Raw genomic sequence first — 23,263 nt, forward strand, 5'->3', positions numbered from 1 at the left:
GGAACAATATTGGGAACTCTTAGTTAGAGGTTGACCTTAGGCTAAAAAGAACAAGCAAGGTGCGCCATCAGAAACCACTGGTGTAAAATCCTGAGGGTCCTTCTTTCTCTCAAGTCTCCTCCACAGATCTTCATTGGTTAGACTCACCGCCGCAGTAAGGAAGACTGCGATCTGTATATTTCTTTCCTATAGTTGATACCACAAATTAGGAAATACCACCAATTCTGTTGTTGTTGTTGTTGTTGTTGTTGTTGTTGTTGTTGTTGTTGCTGATCATTAAAAAGATTGTACTTCATCCTTAGATTTCCATGACAGTGGCTGGTTATATTCAAAGAAATCACTGGACTCTACTTTGTGGCAATTAGTTTTTATAGTCAATTTGATTGGATTTAGGACTCCCTAAAAGACACATTTTTGGTCAGGTCTGTGAGGACGTGTCTGAGAGGTTTAACTGGGGAGAGAAAAACCCACCCTGGATGGTGGCGTAAGTACCCTATGGGCTGGGAGTCCTGGATCAAATGAAATGGAGGAAGGGGAAATCAACATGAGCACCTGCATTCACTCCTCAAAGCCTCCTGACTCAGAGTCACTGTGAGGAGTGACAAGTGCTGTCGCTGCTACCGTGCCTTCTCTGCCATGATGGACGCTGCTCTCACACTGCGGGAGAAGCAAATCCATCCTTTCTTAAGGTTCTGTTGTAGGGCATCTCCTTACAGCCGGGAGCAGTAACTAACGTCTCCTCACAGCAGAGAGCAGTAACACGAGCTCTGGCTTCCTCTGATGTCTTCACAATAGTAACCGAGGCATTTGAAAATATATCTAATTGTTTATTTCCATAGACGACTTTTCCCCTATCCTAGTACAGCACCCAATAAACTAAGCACTAGATAAATAATTATTGAGTATGTGAACACTGTCCCTAGAGGGGACTTAAATGCAGGATCTTCAAAATGCTAAGAACAAAAGATTAAATATGAATAAATGCAAAGACTTGTCGTTCCCTGGGGAATACATGAGGCACGACTTAACATTTTTTTTCATCTTATAATAGCAACAGCAGCCTTTCTGGTACTTTCAAACAAATGTAGCTCATTCTATTAAAAACAGCCTCAGAAAACACGCACTTACCAAACAACTACTTGCTCAACACTGAGAAACTGGTTTTAATAGATGTGTGCGTACGGGAGACGACTTCCTGAAGGGAACACTAATAGCACAGACATTGAGATCAACAATTAATAAACAACAGGACCTCACAAAACTGAAAAGCAGAGGACAAGGTCACTAGGGTAAAACAGCAGCCTGCAGAATGGGACGTCACCAACCTTACATCCACTGGAGGGCAGAGAGCCAAAATCTCGGTCTGAATTTTGGGTTTGAACAGAACAGATTTTTTTAAAAGTTAGATTCATTTATGGGAACAAAGGAGTACAGAGACCTTAACCAGGAGGGAAGTAGGGCATTCACAGCTCTCTTCCCATTGCATTCTAAATTCTTCTAAGTGAATGTGAACACACAGTCACTGAACACTGGCAAACCACCTCTCATGGCTCCGGGACACTCTCAGGGGAGAAGCTGGGCAGCTTGCACAGTGAGCTTACGATGGAGTTCGTGCAGGCACACGCTGGGCAGCCCAGGACCTGCAACTGCCCCGTGTATGACACCTACCTTCTTGGTGGAACTGATGACAGTGCTAAGCACAGATACTAATTTTACAATCTCTTTGTTGTCAGAAATATTCTTATAGTAATTCTGGGTTTGCACCGGAATGGGCAAGTTTACTGATGCTATCTCCAGAGTTTCTAAAACCAAAGAGGGAAAGAAAAATATAAACATTAATTTCAACAGTCTACAGAACATATTTTAGAAAAAAAGTGTAGGTTTCTATAATGATAAAGATATGTAAAATCTGCATAAAAGCAATGAAAGGGGTAGAGGAAATTGACAACCTTAACTGGTTTGGGTACTAATAAAATTAATCAAAGTGTACAACTATCCAAAAATCATTCCTTCAAGAAGACATGCTGGGTCTCAGTGGTGATAGCATGTTCTGTGTGCTGGGGTGTGCCTGGGGGGTCTCATTGTTTCCTCTCTGGCTATGTAACAGCTTTAAACAGCCACAGACTTGCAATCTCAGAGCTGTGAAAACCTGCAGCCCAGCATTCCATGCATGGGAGAGCGAGATTTGGGTCTCCTTGGCAAGTTCTGAAGAATGGTTACTAAGGGGCTTGGCTGGGAGCTCCCTGCATAAACTGGACCCAAAGAATTGATCTTTATCTAGTCAGAGTCAGGACTTCCCTGAATGGGGCCAGGGAAGGCTTTAACCACATGGTATTTGTCCAAAGGAAAGAAAGAGATGCACACAATTGCACCAGTCACTTAACTTTATCAGTATCTAAGACGATAGCGTTAGTTTGAGGTGAAGAAAATTGGAGTCAGTAGGGTTAGTTTGGGATCAAGAAAGAGAAACCCCAGCAACGACAATGACACAGAAAACTCTTGAAGGCTCTGGTACTTCCAAAGTCCACACAGACACACACACACACACACACACACCTAGAGCTGTAAGCATGCCCAGTCTTCATCTCTGCCTAACAGTGAGGCCACCATAATCATTATGGAAAGATTAGGTGGTGTTTCTGCTCTCCTGCACACAGAGTCCCTAAGCAAAGGGCACAACTCAGTAAGGGAAATCTCCACTGACCTCTAAATAGCCAGACTGTACAGTATTGTAAAAACAATATGGATTTTTACAGAATTCGTCCAGGCCAGTCAGAGCTGGTCCATAACATTCTTCTGCTGCTTAGTTAGATTGTGATTTTGTTGTGCTTTGTTATGTCTTTCGGTTTTGTTGCATTTTGTTATGGTTTTTGTTTTGTTTTCTTAAATGTTGCGATTCAGCACTCCAATTTCCTTTTTTCTATTCTAAATTTTTATTGCACCTCAATCCCAAGAGTTTCTCTTTCTTATTACTTAATTTTAATTTATTGTTATTTTTAGTTATTTAATTTTTATTAGTTATATATGCTTTTCCCCCCTCTCTACTGAACTTTATGTTCTTTCTCTCTTTAAAAACAAAAACACAAAACCCAGATTCTAAACAACTAAGCAAAAGCCCAATAAGTCAAAAATATGCCAAAACAAGAGAAAAATACACAACCAGACAGCATTTATTTTGTGTTGGTACGGGGTCTGCCCTGAGTTGTGATTTCTACTCCCACTGATATTCCATTGGAAGAAATTGATTTTCCCAAATAACTTCTTGGTTGGGCGTGGGACACTGTCCACTCTGTTGTCTCTGCTGTGCTATGACCTTGTCTGGCACGGACCTGTGCAGGCCTTGTGTGTGCTGCCACCGTCTGGGTGAGCTCATATGTGCCTCATCCTGCTGTTTGACCAGAGTGCCTGCCATACTTGGTGTAATTTAAATCCTTTTAAACTGAAATGTACTACAAACTGATGTACAGATTCAGCATATCCCTATTTAGATGTTTCTGAATTTTTCTCACAGAAACTAAAAAGCTGGTCTTAAAATTCATACGGAAATGCGACGGATCCAGCACATTTTAAGTGAGTTTGGGAAAATGTTAAAACAGTATAGGACTCACACTTCCTGACTTCACCCCTCCCAGAGAAGTCAGAGATAGAGTGGGGTGGTGGTTGTATTCCTCACCTGGGGGGGGGGGGGCTGATACTACTCAAGCTATGGACCCATGGGTGTCCATATTCATACAGACAGCCTCTGTCATACGACATGGGTCACACACAAAAGCAATTGGGGGGGAGCTTTGGAAGAAGAAAGGGTTTAATGGAAATGGAATGAGAAAAAATAATGAGACAGAAATTTGAACAAAGAATAAATAATACAGGTGTATGAAATTGCAAAACAATAAATAAATAATTTTTGAAAACTTACTACAAAGCTATACAGTAAAGACGGTGTCACACTAGAATTAGCAAGACCTGAGATTAATGGAACCAAACCAGAAGTCCAAAAATAAACGTTTGTATTTGCACTCATGTTTAAGTGAGTTTCAACACGGGTCTCAAGAAAATTCAGCTGTAGAATAAATGATTTCTTAGCTTAACAGTGGTGGTACGAGTCTACACCCACTTTGAAAATAATGACTTTGAACTCCAATGTCGCTGAAACTGAATCACGGACCGAAATGCAAGCGCTGAGCTACGCAACTTTCAAAGAGTAGGGAGCTCCCCTGACCTTCTTTCTACCAAGCGACTGTTTCTTAGACAATGAAAATACAGCTGAATAGAACCTAAAACTCAACTTCGATTCTCCAAAAGGTATCAATAAGAAACTGAGAACAAATCTATAACAGAAAAATTTTATAATCTTATTTGGAACATATAGAAAAATCTTACAGATATTTGAATAAGTTACCCAATTTTTTAAGAATATGAAAAATTAGATATTGCTCTGAATAATGCACAAATGACTGGAAACCCCATACAAGGGTGCCAATCATCACTTGTGACTGCAGAGATTCACATTAAAACCACAATGAGATACCACTTTGTGGCTATGACAATGGCTATGGAGAAAAGGCAAGCAAGACTGTGGTCGGGGATGATGGGGAGGAAAAACAAGGAATCTCTCCTGCTTTGCCAGTGGGAGGAGCAAATGACGTCATGCCTCCCAAAGGCTGCGTGTCCTCTCTTTCAGTGTTAAACACAAACTCAACATATGCCCTGCAATCCTCCTTGCCGGGTTTATCCCAAGAGAAACAAGAACATTTCCACATAAAATCTTGGGGTTTGAAAGTGGCTCATGTGATATGTTTGCCGCTTGTGCTTGAGGACCTGAGTTGGCATTGTCCTCGCCCGCTTTGACTCTAGGTTTGCAGCATGTATACGCAACCCAGCACTGCGTGGGACACGGAAACAGGCGCATCCCTGGAGCATTCTGGCCAGGCACTTTAGCCAGTTGATGATCCCCAGGATCAGTGATGGACCCTGTCTCAAAACACAATCACAGTGCAACTGAGGAAGGCGCCCACCATCAGCTTCTGACCTCCACATGTGCGTGTTCATGGGCGGCAGACAAACACGTGCATACCCATGAGCACCTGCGTAATAAACACAAGCACTGGTACATATTTACCAGAATTCTTAAAGATAGTACAAAATGGAGACAACTGAACTTCTCACGATCTTACTAGTGCATAAATAAAATATAGTTTTCTGTAATGTGAAATACAATTCAACGATAAAAAGAAATGAATGCTATGTGCCCGCAATCCTAGCTCTCAGGAGGTGGGAGTGGGAGAATCGTGAGCTCAAGAGCAACCTGGCCTACCTAACATGCTCAAGGCCAGCCTAAGCTACACAGTAAGGTCCTCCTTCAAATAAACATGGCTAAGAATGAAGCCAGCAGCACAGCACCTGCCTTACATGTGCAGGACCTGGGATCCCATCTCTGGCACCACGATAGGGAAAATGGAATGTAAATGCAACGCATTGATGAAAATAGAAATACCATAACAAATGGGTAAAAAGCAGTCACAGAATCCCACATATAGAATGATCCATCACTAGGGATGGAACATAGAACTGTGGCTTCCAAGGGATGAGCAGAAAGAAAAAGCCAAATGAATGCTAACTGGTGCAGGGGTTCATCCTGAGATAATAAAAAATGTTCTAAAATTAGACGATGATACTCAGAGTATATAAAACACACACATACACACACACATACACACATGCACACACACACAAGAAGTACAAGCACACACGCGCGCATGCACACACACACACACACACACACCCTCTGAACTGCACACTTAAAGACAGCCAGGCCGCAGTCTGCTGCTTCAGCTCTTTGCTCATGTTTTCAGTGTATATTTTTTTCTTCTCTGACTGTGATTCGTAATTGAACATATTCTCAGTAGAAGACTCTGAATTTTAAACGATTCTAGGAGCTGAAGCAATGTTTCCAGATTAAATTGAAACTAATATGGGGGGGGGGGTGTCATGTGCACGAATGAAGGGGCCCACAGAAGCCAGAACAGCGTATCAGATGCCCTGGGGCTGGAGATGCAAGCAGTTGTGAGGCACCAGAAAAGGGTGCTGGGAACCAGACTCAGGTCTGCAGCAAGAGCAGTCTCTATTCCTAGCTGATGAGCCCTCTAGACAGCTCCAGATACTGCTCTTAGCTTAAGCTAAAAATAGATAGATAGATAGATAGATAGATAGATAGATAGATAGATAGATAGATAGATAGATAGATAAGTTAGTTAGTTAGTTAGTTACAGGAAAGTATTTTCAACTCTTTCTCCTGTCCTCACTAGGGCTATTTCAACGAGGTACTGGCTTCAGTCTTTTCCTTGCAGAGTCATTTTATCATCTCAGGGGAGATCGTTCCCGACAAAATTATACTGTGTCCGCTCACCGCGGTGCTGACCCAAAGGGAGTGCAGAAGACCGAAGATGACATCTGATATCATTAGCAACTTGGATGGCTAATTCTCCCCAACTTTACAGACTGCAAATGGAAGCCACAGGATGCAAAGCAGCAGCGTTCAGGATGTGTTAACAAAACAGAACTCACAATAGGTCAAAAACACCTGTAAACGTGCCAGGGGATACTCATTATGATGAAAACCAGTTTCTCGGCAAAGTGTAAAACTAAACGCACTTCCTGTCTTCAGCCATTAGTAGATCAGACCAAATGTCAGTGATGATGCACCAGCAGTTGTGACAGATGCAACAGAAGCAGGAGATCATGTGACCCTCAGAGATCAGTATGTGGATCTCAACGTTTTTAAATCCAAAATGGGCTGAAAGATTAGTACTCTTACTGAGCATGGTTTGAAAACTGCATATGGCGGTAGATGTGAGGGGTCTCTGTGAAATGTGACTTTCAAAGACTGTTTTAAAAGTCAGGAGCTTGGCTCAGCCCTTAAGAGCACTTTCTCTTCTTGCAGACAACCGCAGATCCTAGCACTGTATAAGGTGGTGGCTCACAACTTCCTGTAACTCCCTCTGCTGGCGTCCATGAGCATCTGCATGTATACACACACACACACACACACACAGAGAGAGAGAGAGAGGGGGGGGGAGGGAGGAGAGAGAGAGAGAGAGAGAGAGAGAGAGAGAGAGAGAGAGAGAGAGAGAGTCAATCTCTAAAACCTTTAAAGCATACTTACCTTGCAGCTCACTGCCCTCCACCTCAGCGTCAGAATCACTGTCTTCATTGTTCTGCACGGCAACCATTTTCCTTTCATGCATCTTTCTCTACAATGAAATAAAGAAGTGCTTCAGCTTTGCCCATTTAAAAGCAGCAGCTTCCGAATGAATCGATATTTCACACTGGCCTGCCGACCTTGGACAACAGCTCGCTGCTCCACTGTCTGACCCCCTTGGGGACACTGATGATACACTCCACGGCTTTGTTCAGTGTCTGCTGTATGTCTTCCAGGGCAGGAATCATAGCAATGTTAGGAATGGCCAGGGTGACACTTGCCCGGAAAATGGGGTGATGGTTCTGCTTTGCCTTAGACAAACTGTCACTGTCTGAAGTTAATACAATGTTTTTAGTTGAAAATAGAACATACTTAATAGACTTTCCCCAAGAAAAATTAAGGCATACAAAATACACATGTAATCAGACAAACATTTTTCAAACCAATCAGTGCATGGTTATTTGAAGATCCAGTTTTGCTCAACATAACAGTGATTCAGTAGATCCCACACCATTCTGCTGATTGTAGCTTGTTGGTACATCTCCATTAAAGGAAATGTTCAATTATGAATCAGGATTAAGTATAAAGTCTTATCCAAGATTTTAAAAATAATAGTGGCAACCAAAGTCATGCCAAGAATGACTTAAATGCCAAGGAAACAAGCAGGAAATCCAGAACAAATACTATTTAAAAATGAAAGTTAGAACAAGCAACTTTTGGAATTTTAAATAAAATACCTTCCATAATGAATATGTTCCAACCTGTGGAGCAGTTTCACATGCAGGGCAAAATGTAAATTTAACGCATTATCTATAATAAAGAGGCTTTTAACGTTGGCTATAGCTGTAGGTTTAAGTATTTAGACAAAGGCACATGCGTGTGAGCGTGTGCACATGAATCACACATAGTTTTACGTGGCTGAAGATGCCTCGATGCGCAAAGCTATGCAGTAACCATGATGGAATGCATTAACATATAAGCAGCATTTGATGGATCCTTTCAACAGCCTTCTGTCTAAGGAAAGAACCGCCTTTCATTCTGAAGTAAATCAGAGCCACGCCCCGGAACACTCTTTCGTGGGCCTTGGTTTTCTTCATCCACTTTAAACACAATCCTATCCTCCCCTTTCATTACTAATCTTCCAAGTAAGTGTTTATTCTCCTATTTTGTCTCAATTAATTACCATTTCCTTCTCTACTATTCTTTTTTTTCTTTTTCTTTTTCTTTTTTTTTTTTTTTTTTTTTTTCTGAGACAGGGTTTCTCTGTGTAGCCCTGGCTGTCCTGGAACTCACTCTGTAGACCAGGCTGGCCTCAAACTCAGAAATCTGCCTGCCTCTGCCTCCCAGATGCCTGGATTAAAGGTGTGCGCCACCACTGTCTGGCTTCTCTGCTATTCTTAATTTAGGTTTTTAACTTCAGAATACCCCCACCACTTGTGGGGTTTTGTAGCACATGTAGAAAAGCCAAAACCTTTTTCTGAATACTGCTAGAAAAAAGAAAAACAAGGGCATTTGGAATGCAAACCAGAAGTATCGTGCAAATAGTAAAATAAATTCTAATTTTAAATGGATGATATCAATCTCTTATCATTAATAAGATTGGTTGAGAATTTGCCACTGATAACTCTCTCAGGTTTTTCTCTCATATTTAATGTTAGATTAAATAATTTCTTTATGCCGTTGTCTTATTACAGGAAATTTTTTAATTATGTTAATTTTTGTGTCATTGGGATTTCAGTGATCCTGGCAAACTAATCTGTCTGGGCCCTGGGTTTCTCAGTTTTAACTTATATGATGAGAGGATCCACATCTTAGAATCTCACCATTAGGAATGAGCAAAGTTCACACTGCTTACAAATATAAGGAAGTACCCAATGAATGGCAGAGTGTTTTAAATTATTTAAAGTTAGTATGAATGTACACCACACACACACACACACACATACACACACACATATACACACACATATGCATACACATACACACATAAACACAAACATACACATATACATACATACACACACATACACACCACACACACATATATACACACACACATACACACATATACACACACATACACACATATACACACATATATACACATACACACACATACACAAACATACACACACATATGCATACACACACATACACATATATACACACATACACACAAACATATACACACACATATACACACACACATACACACCACACACACATACACACACATATACACTCATACATACACACATACACACACACACACACACACACACACACACACACACGCCTTCTACCTAACTAACCAATAGGCACATTGTGCAAGATCATACCCCGGAAGTTAATCATGTGGCAGAAATGAATGCGCCTGCGAATGGCCTCAAGTGTATTCCGGGTCACTTTCAAAAGAGCATCTGCGATCTGGTGGTTGAAATGGGAGAGCAGCTCACGGGCTTCCTCTAACACCTCGGCTTCTTTCTTCTTTTTTGAACTCGTTGTCAAAGGCAGAGAACTCGCCCCAGCATTTAAGGAAGATGCCAAGGCCTCAGGATGCCCTTCTCTTCTTCCTGAGAGAGAGATCGATCCACTCCATTACAGGGAGAAAATTAAGAGAAATTACAAGCAAGCTCAATATCAGTTACATGCCCTACATCTGAGGAACTGAGATCATGGAAGAATAGGAGATCATCTCTGTGTGAGAAAACAGCCAATAACAAATCCAGGAGTGTAGGTTAAAAGTTACACTGGGTCTCAAAGATCTGTGGACTAGTGTGTTCTCTCCTAACAATAGCCCTAAAAACCTTGGGAAATAACATTGTCCCCCTTCTCTCTGTAGAAACAAGTTTGTACAGTTTGACACAAGATATTTAGGATAAACTACGGAGCCATTTGTGCAGAATCGTAATTTCAGAATCATGGATATCAGTATAAACTTGAGGTAGTGTTTATGTAAGTATAAAACCGATTGCTATATAGAAAATTAAATTTTAGTTGTCATCAAATGTCCTTGAAACAGAAACGCCTCCCTCGTCTCTCACCCGAAACATCCCCGCGAGGACTGGTGTTCTCACAGTGGACGTCTTCGGTGTTGTCTTCGGGTGGGACGTCCACGTCCAGTAACATGTTTATTAGCTCATTGACCGCTTCCTCCACCAGGGAGCTTTTAAAATGGAGCATCCGAGCACCGTTCACACAAAGATCCTAGCAGCAAGAAGAGCAAACAATGACAGTCACACATCTTTATCTAGCTCTTGAAAGTTCATCAGGAAGAGCAGAAAGAGCACAGATTTGGCCTTTGACTGATATTTAGCTTTGGTGATGGCTTGACACTGTGGTGGTTTATCTCAATTATCAGCTTGAGATCTAGAATTACATGGGGTGGGGAAATCTGTCTGCAGTGGGCAGTTCCATTCCCTAGGCTTGAACCCTACACTATATAAAAGTGAAGAGTGTTAGCGGAACATAAACATCCCTCCCCCTTACTTCTCGGACAGGGAAGGCAGCACGGACAGCTGCCTCAAGCTCATGACTCCCCTGCCAGGATGCACTGTAACCTGGAACTGTAACCCACAGTAAGCCATTCACCCTTACACTGCTTCTGTAATGATATCTTATCACAGTAAACAAGAAAATAACTAAACAGCAACATACTCCACACTCGCCCCTACCAGACATCCCAAGAAGAAAGCATGAAAGAGACCCAACTGGATCTAGACCAAAGATGCAGGGTACTGGTTGGTTGGTTGGTTGGTTGGTTGGTTGGTTGGTTGATTTTTGCTTTTTTGTTGTTGTTGTTCTTTGGAAGAAGCTACTCCCAGAGCCATTAGCAGCATCTCGTCCCATGGAATGCCCATCATATGATGTGAATCTGTCCTTCGCATGATATGAATCTGCCCTTCACATAATGTGAACCTGCTCTCTCCAGTTGTCTTCCTGTCTCATCATTTCTGACAATCCACTGCCATGTACTTCATTTCAGATCTACACTCACTTCAACTAGGTCAGACCTTGCTCATGTATGAAATAAGAAAGATGTAACACAATATCAAGGACTGAGGTAGATTCTGTGACAGATACATAAAGATAGGTAAACCACATGGAAGTGTCTCTTTTACCACCTACCTGAGGGAAATCTCAGTGAATGTAGACTTTGTTAGTCATCCCCATTTCCAGGTCCATTTCAATTTACATTGATTTATACATTGAAGTTCTAACATGTTCATGGTCTGTACATATTCAATAGTTCACAGTTCTGATACCTCCTCATTCAGTATTCTTGACCTCTACCCACCCCTCTTCTACAGGAGATGTGACATTCTGATGCTATTAATGTGTGGCTCAAACTTTTGAACTTTGTTATTCTAATATTTCTTGGAACAAACTTTAAACTTAGTCGTTAACTCCCCCACCCCACCCCCAAAAAAATCAAACAGCCAGGCATGGTGGCACATGCCTTTAATCCCAGCACTTGGGAGGCAGAGGAAGGTGGATTTCTGAGTTCGAGGCCAGCCTGGTCTACAGAGTGAGTTCCAGGACAGCCGGATTCCAGGACAGCCGGAGCTATACAGAGAAACCCTGTCTCATAAAAACAAACAAACAAACAAAAACCCAAAAAACAAAAAGACAAAAAAAAATCAAACAGTAACTTCACTCAACTCAACTTCACCTAACTAAAAATATCCACCCAGTCTTATTTTGTTTTGTTTATTTGTTAGCCAGAAGATAGGGAGCAGTACTGTGAGATGTTGGTCTATAGCTATACATGATATGACTATTACATGCATCAACTCACAACTGTAGGTACCTACATAAGACCAAGCCAGTTAAAACATCCAGCGCAGAGAGGGGAGAACTTCCTCAGGCTCTAACCCTAGCCGAGGAGAGCTGATAACTGCTGGGGAAGGGAGAGTCAGTTTTCCTTGAGGAGTGGCCACTAGCAGGTTGCCTGTGTCCTAGTGGATTATCCCACAGACATGTGCATATGGGCAATATTTATTGGACTAGGTGTGATATTTTGAAAATGACTTGAAGAGGGACCAGGGGAGTATGAAAAATGAAGTGGGTATGGATATGATTATGATGCATTACACACATGTATGAAATTTTCTAAGAATAAATTAAAAATAGTTTATATAGGTGTGTGCACTCCATGTGGTGATATAGGTAAGTGCTAGGAACAGTGTCTAGAACTAAGGAAGTCTTTAAGAAGTTCTAGCAAATGTCATTCAACCAGGGAGCCTATTTCTCAAGCTTGTTTTCCTCGTTCTAAATCAATTGTTCTCTAAGAGAGTCAATATTTTTAAAATTATTTTTGAGTCATTTGACTCTATGCTGGAGAGGCTCAAAATGGGCCAAATCATCTCCCATTCTCAAGGCCAGCTCTCCCCATGAAAGAAATCCTCGGTTGACTTCCTTACAGTTATTAATGTCTGCTCAGCAGCATGTATTTGAAATCCTAGAGTTCCCTTCTACTGTATGTTTTGGAAAGCAACTCTCAATGATTAATACTATTACTCCAAGATATCCAAAGCCCTCAACTCTTTCTACAAGAAGACTTAATTATAAAAGTGCAAACAATGTACAAATTAATAAAATGGAATAAACAGAATCATATTCTCAAAAACAAAAGAATTAAGAATTTAAAAACAAAAGATGCATAAATGAAAAAAATTTAAACTATAAAACAAACAATTTGTAGAAATGAGTCAACCAAAATCACTTAGTTGTACTGATACTCACAATACAGATTAATTTAGGTATATGATTTTGCTATTCAAACTAAAATTAATACATTATAATAAACAGTATTTGTCAGAGGATAGTGAAATTGGTATTACTGTATTATGTGTACATTGGGATCATTCTTTGAAAAACAATTTGTTTATAACTATAAAGAGCTGTAAAATGAAACTGAACAATATGACACAATAATCCTATTTGGAGGCAATGGTCCTGAAGACCAAAAAATTATACATATATATTTATTATAGCTCTTGGCAAAATTGAGAATTTTGGAAGCCATTTAATGTCCAGTAGTAAGAAGAAATATATATCATCTCAATAAAATGTTATGAGGGTATCATTTCTGTGCTACCTGTGAAAACCATAAAGTGACATGAGAAAAAAGATATATATCAAAGAAACACTAGCTAAGAGGCAAAACAAAAGCAGAATGCCGGCCTGCTGTGAGCACAATGAGAGCCATGAAAAAATCATAAAAACAATGGTGTTACACTGGTATAAATGCTAATTTCTCAATTTTTAAAATCTAAAACGACATAAGCCACAGAACTGAGTGATATCTCTTATGATGAGGAAGGAACTCAAAAACCAGCAGGAAAACAGTTAAAAATCATTGTGGGAAAGGCAAACAGAATTCTAAAATGTGGGCAACCCTAATGTAGATTGAAGTATACCAAATACACCCAAAGGTTTTAACACCAAATGCCCAGTCCTCTTAAAGGGTTGCCTGTAAGTATGAAACCCTCCTCTTCCAACAAGATCAGATTCACGTGGGTTCTCACTGCTGACTGGCTGTGACTACTTCTGTAAAAACATGGTTTATACCAACAATACTCAATTCCTTCTAAGACTCTGAGCCTTTCATGTAAAGCAGAGTGTGTCATGGTGACAGTAGCCAATAAAAACTCATAGCATTGGGGATGGAGGGAATGGCTCAATGGATAAGAAGGCTTGTTGATCTTCCAGAGTTCAGAGTTCAGTTCAGGCCAAGAGAGGACATAAGAGTTCAACTCCAGAAAGCTGATGCCCTTTTCTGGCCTGTGTACACACGCACACACACACACACACACACACACACACACACACACACATACACACAAACGTGCACGCGCGCGCAGATGATATAAAATTAAATTTTTTAAAAAAAACTTTGAGTATCAAGCAGTCAAGCATTGAACCTCCCTGGGCAACTACTTTGCACATGAATTGCTGTAGTTTCATTGTTGACAGGTGAGTAAAAACGGAGTTCTCCATGAATCCTCACACGAAAGGAAAAGGTTGTGCCAGGTTTCCCCCAGACTCTACCTGACTGTTGCATTATCTAGTTGTGCCTTTCACTCTCTCTTGGTGATAAGTCCCATCTCTAGTGCAGTCACACGCTGACAGGGTCCTCTAGTAAATACTAATGGCCAACAATATTAAAGCCATCATTGAAGAGTTCCTATCACCAGAATACCCACAGGGTAATGTTATAAATGAGGCCAATGTGTCATTCCCAAAAGGTATAGAGCCTCTCTGACAGTAGCTTCTTCCTAACGTGAGAAGAAAGTCCTCCATTTGCAAGGATGTTTGGGAAATAATGGAGACCTTCTGAGGGGTTTATTTTCATATATTAAAGTGTGGTGAAACTATAAATACAGTTTCTGCCCTGAGTAGCTTAAAACACAAGCCTCTGATATTCTCAGTGTTCCTAGGAATGAGTCCAGATCTATGCTACAAAATACTAGTGTTGAAACAGCTCTGTGGAGATGCTTAACGAAGACAGCTTGCCCAGAAGCTGCCCCCAGCTACTTCACAATTAACCCTTGCTTACTGAAGCTCTTCTCAAAACAAAAAAAAAAAAAACAAACAAAAACAAAAACAAAAAAACCTCTGCCCTTCATAAAAACTGTGGAAAAATTAGAAATGTACACCATAGCAATGCCCCCTCCAGCAGATCTGAAAGGGAGTAAATTATCAGTAGCTGCCTATATCACGTTTCCTTTATCTTCCTTTTGTCGGGTGGTTCTTTTTTTTTAATTAAGAATTTTTTTTTAATTCCTAATTCATGTTTAAAATATTCCTTTTATATTTTAAAACCTTAATTCAAGAAAAATATTTTTAATCAATCTTCTGATAACCTTTGTCATTTGGAGGAATTCTTCACAGGTCAGGGGGTCATCCTGAGGGAGCTGACAAAGAACCGTCCTGCTCATTTCCTCCAGGATGGCGTGGACACGGAACTCGATCAAGTCATTCACCCGGTCAAGAAGAAGCTCCAGGTCCTCTTTGGGTAAAAACAAAATGATGACAGATTAGGCAAAGCATTTCCTTAGACATGCACACATGATTGGATGATAGTGGGAATGTCAGGGTTAACGATGCTTGGGTTATACATATCTGTCTTGGTTACTTTTCTATTACTATAAAAAGACTATGACCATGGCAACTTACAGAAGGAAGTATTTAATGGGGGCTTTCCTACAGTTTCAGGGAGTGCGCTGGTGACTATCATTTTTGGGAACATGGATAAAGGGAGTCAGGAACAGTGCTGGAGCTGGAGCTAAGACACAACCTTTAGTCAGAGGGAAGCAGAGAAAGCATGCTAGGAATGGCATGGGTTTTTGAAACCTCAAAGCCCAGCCTCAATGAGACACCTCCAATAAAAGATCATATTTCCTAATCCTTCCCAAAAAGTTCAACCAACTAGGGACAAAGCATTCAACTGTGCAAGCCTATGAGAGTTTTTCTTTTTAAAAGCACCACAGTGTCCTTGGTACTTTTGGCTGTTACACATGTGCCTGTTACACACTGTTCCTCCTTTAACAGTTCCCAGCCTTCTAGTCTGCTGGACTCTGATTCATCTTCCCAAGAGGACACCCATGACTGGCTGTAGAGAGTGGTCCCTGGTCCTAGATTGCCTACCACCTGATCATTCTTCCATCTTTGTGTACATTGTACTTGCCACTCCTGTGTCTGCTCCTTTGATAATTCATTTTTCCACCATCACATCTTGAACATTTATGTCAGTGCCCATTCCCATGGGTGCCTTCCACAACTGTGATTGAAATGAAATTCTGCTACTCTTGACTCTCCCTTAAATCAATAACCTCACTGCCTAAAGAAATACCTCAGTTTCGATAATTTTCAAGCTGATTCATTCGGGCAACTGTTCAATATACCAGATAGTTTTTCCTGATAATGCTATTCAGTACAAAATGAACCAACACTTCTGCTTAAGTGAGTGCACACAACAGAAATCTTTTGTTTCCTCCTGGTTCTTCACAACATCTTCAAAGACATTTGTGAAAAGTTGAAAAACAGTATTTCCCAAGGAGATCCCTTAATCCTCTGGGAATATTACCTTACCAGACAAAGGGGACTTTGGAGCTGTATTAGGACCTTGAGATTCAGAGACATTGCTGGATTATCTATGCAGAGATGTCATAAGGACCTTACAGAGAAGAACGTGACCATGGATGCAGAGGGGCTGAGAGAAAACAGGTTGGTCATGAAAAACAGCTAGCTCTGAACATATATGGTCATCCTCCTACAGAAGTAGGAAGCCTATAAAACCCAGAAAGTGCTAAGGAAAGATTGCTCTGAAGAGTTTCTGGGAAGAACCTTCCCTGAGGATCCTTTGATTTTAGCCATATGAGACTCTTTGGATTTCTGACCCCTGTAATTGTGTTGGCTCATGTATTCCAATGAAGAATCCAACTGTTCTTGAGACTTAACGGTTTGTTTACTTTCATCAAAGCATCTTCTCTAAGCAGCAAATTGAGACCATCACAGAAAGCCACAAATGGTCAAAGAAGCGAGAACTATTGGCCAGGAGGTGACCAACTACAATGGCTTTATCTATAATGATGATCAATTTGTTCTTCGTTATCTTCTTTGTTTAAGGTATAAAAAGGATGCACAATTTTAAAAGGAGAATCGAATCGGGATTTCTTTAGACCCTATCTACTTCTCTCTAGCTAGCATCTAATAAAATATCCAAATTGCTAATGCTCTAATCCTAATTCCTCTCTAGGGAAAATACTGCTAAAGACTACCTTAGCAGCCTGTTCTAATTTGATTGTAATAACTCTCACTATGAAGGCTTTATATACCTTATAAATGCCTCCGTAGAGATTTTAGCTCATTTACTCTTGTTATATTTCCTACGGAGAGATACTTTGGAAAGAATATTGGTTTAGAGGCAAGAAAAGGCATCTTTATTGCTTCTATCTGTTCAACACTAAATGCCATTTAGCATCTCTGGATTGTCCCTTTCTAACCTTTAAATTGAGGATCCTTTTTAAAACTGGTGCACAGCTTTCTCCATCCTCCTAACGCTGTGGTTATCTAATTGTGCACCTCCTCTCCGTATCCCACTGAAAACTGTAGTGAGCCTAAAACATACTTCATTAATATGCAAAAGCAGCTGTTAACTTTATCATTGAATCTAGTTCCCACTTGAGCAAGCAAAAGTAAGCAAAGGTCTTAGATAGGCTTTCTAGTGTTGCGATAAAGACCACGATCGAAAGCAACTTAAAAGGACAGGTTTACTTTATCTAAGCGTTTATAATTCATTATCCAGGGAATTTAAGACAGGAACCTGGGTGAAGGAACTGAAACCAAAGTCATGGGCAAGTTCTGCTTACTAGCTTGTTCCTCAAGTGTTCTTGAGTTGAATGTGTCTGCTCAATTAATACATATTAAGTAGTATATAGTTATTTAGAAGGTGCAGTAAAAAAAAACGTACTGAGAAGACAAGCTCCTGGTTATTAAAGTTATCAACAAGTCAAGACCTATTTCAGGGAAGACAAAGAGAGACAGAGACAAATGAAGACAGATGGAGACATACAAGAGAGACGAGAGTAGTACACAGGAGTTACCTAGAAGGGAATGCCAGGAAAATGTGATCCCAGAGAGGAAGTAACATGACAGAAATAGGTCATACAAAAAGGTCAGACAAGTGACTAAATGGAAATCACACAATTAGGATTCTGTAAGCATTGGAGCACTTCCACCACCAGACTGACAGAAAAGAAGCAGAAGATATGAGCCCGGGTTTGAACCCTTTGCAGTCAGGTTGAGAAAAAGGTGGAGTTGACCTGCACCATTAGGAGACATGTCGCAATATAGAACCTGTGGTCCCAGCTATCAGCACAGCAGAGACCCTGGGAGATAGTGGACATGATATAATATAGTCAGAGATAACGTCTTATCCCCGGCCATAAAACGTAAACAAAGTTGGGCCATGAAGAAGAGAGGACAGATAGCACTATTTTGGAAAAAATAAAATAAAAATGTCTCTTTAAAAAAATTCTATCATTTGTCCCAATCTGTATGTCCCTCTTTACACAGGGGATCTGGAGCTAGTATGTTCTAGAAGGCCCCTATGAACTCTGGGAAGTATCTCATGGAAGAGTTCACTTTTGGACAGTGAGAGACTGTGAAAAGCTTTATGTGAAACAAACATTTCCAAGTGTTTAACATCCCAGATGGACTTTTTGTGGCATTTTTTTGAGCCCAGTTTTTCTGTTTGTTCATTTTGTTTTGTTTTGGTTGCTGGTGTTGTTTGCTTGTCTGTGCCATTGCTGGCTTATTCTGGGAAACTGGCTTCAGCACAGCACACAATCTTACATGTTCTAAGCACTGCTCTGCAGTTACAGGAAACCGGCACTTGCTTAAACTTTTCCCATTCAATGTCCTGTCCTTCAGCATGCTGCTGCATCCAAACCCTGATTCCCCAAACTGTTGAGAAGTCTGCCAGACAGCTCAGCGGTAGAGCATTTGCCTGCTGTACACACGGAGCTCTGAGTTTGATCTAAGAGATAAAGATAATGAGGAAGAATAGGAAGAGGAAGAGGTAAAATAAGAGAGGGAGAAAGGGAGGAAGAAAGACTGAAAAAGAAAACAGGTCAAATGAACTAATCCATTAGTACAGAAGTTAAACAGCCTTAAAAATCATTTGGACATTAAAAATAGCAATAAGAATTGACAAAATTGCATGGATAACCTCTGGGAATAAAATTAAATAATGAATATTTATAGTCTCTAAGAAACTACTGAACTCCTTATACTTAGCTATTGTTCACTGTGTAAGTTCTGAGCCTTATTTCTCGGTTCATTATTTATAACAGCATATTTAATACCAAATTATCCAGTAGGCAATAAGGGCCAAGCTCTTAAATCCAAGAAATAAGAAGCATGTGGACACACTCACTGATCTTTGCAAAGGCATTTTCTAAATAGGCTCCAATATTCAGGGACGTCCAAGTCAGGACAGCCAGGCCAGGCTGGAGGGCCTCATCCACCCTTGCCAAGTGCGGGAGCATCAACTGCTCTATGGCAGGAGGCATTTTCGACTTCACTCTCTTGTATTCAGACAGCATCATCTGCAACGGAATGTGATTAAATAGCCAGCTTCCATGTCGATTTTAATATCTGTTAGTATTTTTATCTAAGGGAGATAACTTTTTGATTTGTTCAAACTATTGTGATCTAACCTCACGGCAGGAAGAATGTTACAGACAAAACAGATGACTGATAAGTACTCTCTCTATACCCACCAAATCCTAAACCCAGTTAAGTTAAAATTCAGAATAAAAAAGAAATTGAGGATCATTTCTTGGCATCTATCCATCCCAAAATGAAGAAAAGTCAGTAACTTTTCTAAACTATGTAAAGTTACAAGAACAGTCTGTCTGTCTGTCTGTCTGTGCCTCAGTGGGCTCACTCTTTCTGTTTTCATGGGGACAAGGTACACCCTGCTCTTTGAGTATCTCCTGTAGACCATATTCACCATCACAGTTGTCTGTATCACGAAAGTCATTGCTAGACAGAACCATCAACTAAATCTTGATGCAAGGCCCATAGGGCAGAGGAATAGTCAGGAATCAATGTTGATTTCAAATGGCTCTAAATATCATCACCTCTTGGCTAAAACGGTGGGCACACTAAAGACAGGTCAATCTATACCATAATGCTCACTTAAGTGTAATAAATGCATCATTTACTTACAGTGCTTAAGACAAGAGCAACTGCATAAGCAATACAAAGACAAGATTTTACCCTACATTTTCTAATTTCCTTGAAGCATTAGCTACAACACAGGACAGGACCAATCAGCACCTATTTAACTAACCCATTAGTTTTCATCAGAACAAGAATTTGTGGGGCTGGAGACGCGGCTCAGTGGGTAAAAGCACTGACTGTTCTTCCAGAGGTCCTGAGTTCAGTTCCCAGCAACCACATGGTGGCTCACAACCATCTGAAATGGAATCTGATTCCCTCTTCTGGTGTGTCAGAAGACGGCTACAGTGTCCTCATATAAATAAAGGAGAGGAATTTGTGATCTGAAGTGGGAAGGAGGGGGTTGAGTTCTCCATGAACAGTCAAGGTTGGTTGCTACTCTGTCCTTTTCTTTTTTTTTTATTTATTGATATATTTATTTACATTTCAAATAATTTCCCCTTTTCTGGACCCCAACCCATCAGTCCCCTTCCCTCCCCCTGTTTTCTCACCCAACCCTTCCCACTTCCCTGTTCTGATTTTGCTCTATACTGCTTCACTGAGTCTTTTCAGAACCAGGGGCCACTCCTCCTTTCTTCTTGTACCTCATTTGATGTGTGGATTATGTTTTGGATATTCCAGTTTTCTAGGTTAATATCCACTTATTAGTGAGTGTATACCATGATTCACCTTTTAGGTCTGGGTTACCTCACTTAGTATGATGTTCTCCAGCTCCATTCATTTGCCTAAGAATTTCATGAATTCATTGTTTCTAATGGCTGAATAGTGTGGTATACACTATATACACTCCATTGTGTATATATACCACATTTTTTGCATCCACTCTTCTGTTGAGGGAAATACACCTAATAGTGCACCCTGTTCACAGAGCACATCAGTTTGCTTCTTAAAGGCAGTTTTAAACTCATACTTGCACAGAAACTATTGGCATTAGATGATATTAGCTCATTGTCTGCCAAAAAAAATGTTTTCATTGGTGTACTAGAACAAAAAATTATCCCTGGTGGATGTGTTTGCCAAATTCTATATATAGCAGTGTCACACTAATTTTCATAATTTTACAGAACCGATCAGAAGGGTATAGGAAGTCCCGGTGGGCTTTGAGAAGGCAGTTAACCCTAACATCTCCCAAATGGGCTCAAACTCCCTACAATGCTCTCCTATGGTTTCCAGAAGACCCTTTCACTTTGCACAAAAGCTACTTGTAAAAAGCTACATTTGAGGATTCTATTAGCAGCTGCTTCCCTGAGTTTCCTAAAGCTTTTAGCCACTGTTCACTGCTCTTTTGTTTTTCAATGTCCATTACTTATTCAATTGGAAAAATGGTTCTTAGAATCTGCATCCAGCAGGCTTTCTACTCTTCACCTTTAATCTTTTAAACCCAGGAAGTACCATCCTTTTACAAATAAGATACTGAGGCGTAGGAGGTAAAGTCATTCACCCAGAGATAGCACTTTGGGTCCAGATCAGGTCGGTTTCACAGTTTTCACAGTCTATATTCCACACCAGCTCATCTCTTGGCAGTTTCAAATACATTCCAAGAAAAAGATGAATAAGCAAAGAGCCAGATACGTTTGCATAGAAACTGTTAGATTCCCAGCACAGTAAACTCTGAAGCTGGAGAGAGTTTTATGTGACCCCCAAGTTTGCCAATAAGTCTGCTTTTACCAGCTAGCCATGTCACACCAGGACTTCTAACTCTCCCCATCTCCAACACATCATTAATGCCAACTGGAGAGCAGTTTGCTTGTTCAAACTTTGGTTTGAACAGTCGCGGCATTCAGACATTCTTTGTCCCTCTTTTCATGGAGTTGAGTCTTTGTACTCGTCACTGAATCTGGGTGTGTGTGTTGAGGTTGAGTGAAGGATCCTGTGAGACATTTGGGCTGCCATTGAGACCACATGGCCTTTTTTATTTAGTGTAGCCCTTGCCCCTAGTGGTGTAAGGTATTCTTGCCTGAGGAGCCCACACCAGAAATTCTTGTAGAGATGCCTCAGTCTGGAATCCCAGCTGAGTAGATCATTCAACAACGCCTGTTCAAACGCTTTAACACAGAATCATGAAAAGTTTGTTAAAAGCTCCTTTGTTTTGAAGCTGTGTGTTACCTGCAGCACATAATGGAGAAGGAGTCCGTGGGGAAAATTAGTAGTAGTAATTGTGTGGTTGTATAAATATGATTTCTTAGGAAAGCATTGCTTTTGTAAATGTGTAAATTGACCTGGTGGGGTTTTTTTCCTGACACAAGAGAATGTAAAGATACTGTGAACATGCTAGCTTGTGGTTTATGATTAGATGAGAGCAATGTCATCGGCTCGCGGCTGATTTTTCACTTTTTAAGGCAACAAGAGTGGTGAGGAGACAATAAAGAACAATTCTGGGGCCTGATCCCGATTCTGTCGCTTAGCTATGAGACATTGATTCTGTCTTTGTCTCTGAGCCACATGGTACTTTGCCCCCCCCCATCTTACATGGTAGTAAGAAAGATGGCATTAAATAATTGCCATGAAGAAGCTTTAAACGAACTGAGAATGGAGTGAGAGGTCTGTAATCTCGGCTACTAGAGAGACTGAGACAAATATATTGGAAGTTCAAGACCAGTCTGGATGACACAGCTGAGTGGCAGAGCACTTGTTAGCACGCATACAGCCCCATATCCAATGGGTGGGGAGAGGCAAGAGTGGTAGGAAGGGAGATAGTGAGAGAGGCTTGAATCATAAGGCACTGTACAAGTGCATGATCACAGGGTCATCATACGATGATAATCGCTATGACTTGAGAAAGGGTCTGGCACATATTAGGCTATCCTCAATTTGTGTTAAAGTCAAGGATGACCTTGTATGTCTGATCTACTTGCTCTGCTTTCCAGGTGCTAGGATTATTGCATACACCACCATAGCTGGTTTTCTATGACATTTTAGTAATAGTTCGTATGTCATCCGGTACGAAGCTGTATCTTTGAACTTTTCTTTTTCATCCTCTGGGTGATGGATTTGTTGGTAGTCCTTCCGTGTAATTCTTTCCTTACTCTTGCCTTCCTTGACACTTGGTTTAATCTTATCTCAAAGTTCACACCTATTTTGTGGCTTGTGATCTTCTACTAGACTCAGTAATATTGGAATGAACTTATGTTTAGCACAATGGCCCCCTACTCTTTCCTATCTCTGTCCCTCCCTAAAAGTTCTCATCCAGGACAAAGTCATTAATAGTAGTTACAGTCTTAAAAGCTAGCTCCAAAAAGCTTGCCGCCAGCTTCGAATGCTCTACTGAGCTCAAAACTTCTAGATCTAATTGTATGGGTACCATGGCCACGT

At 40.6% G+C, this 23,263-nt stretch overlaps 1 protein-coding gene across 1 annotated transcript in view; it reads right to left on the bottom strand.

Annotated features, from left to right (window-relative positions):
• Window positions 1–23,263, bottom strand: part of Dnah5 (dynein axonemal heavy chain 5) — a 251,296-nt gene that overhangs the window by 190,510 nt on the left and 37,523 nt on the right. Inside the window, exons 16-22 of the mRNA XM_052160127.1 lie at window positions 19,143–19,314; window positions 15,067–15,212; window positions 10,243–10,405; window positions 9,538–9,771; window positions 7,339–7,529; window positions 7,163–7,250; window positions 1,669–1,802 (exon numbers count right to left, since the gene is read on the bottom strand). Coding sequence (XP_052016087.1) covers window positions 1,669–1,802; window positions 7,163–7,250; window positions 7,339–7,529; window positions 9,538–9,771; window positions 10,243–10,405; window positions 15,067–15,212; window positions 19,143–19,314 — 1,128 coding nt within the window. The remainder of the gene's footprint in view (window positions 1–1,668; window positions 1,803–7,162; window positions 7,251–7,338; window positions 7,530–9,537; window positions 9,772–10,242; window positions 10,406–15,066; window positions 15,213–19,142; window positions 19,315–23,263) is intronic.

This window comes from Apodemus sylvaticus, chromosome 16 (genome assembly GCF_947179515.1).
Source record: "Apodemus sylvaticus chromosome 16, mApoSyl1.1, whole genome shotgun sequence".
NCBI lineage: Eukaryota > Metazoa > Chordata > Mammalia > Rodentia > Muridae > Apodemus > Apodemus sylvaticus.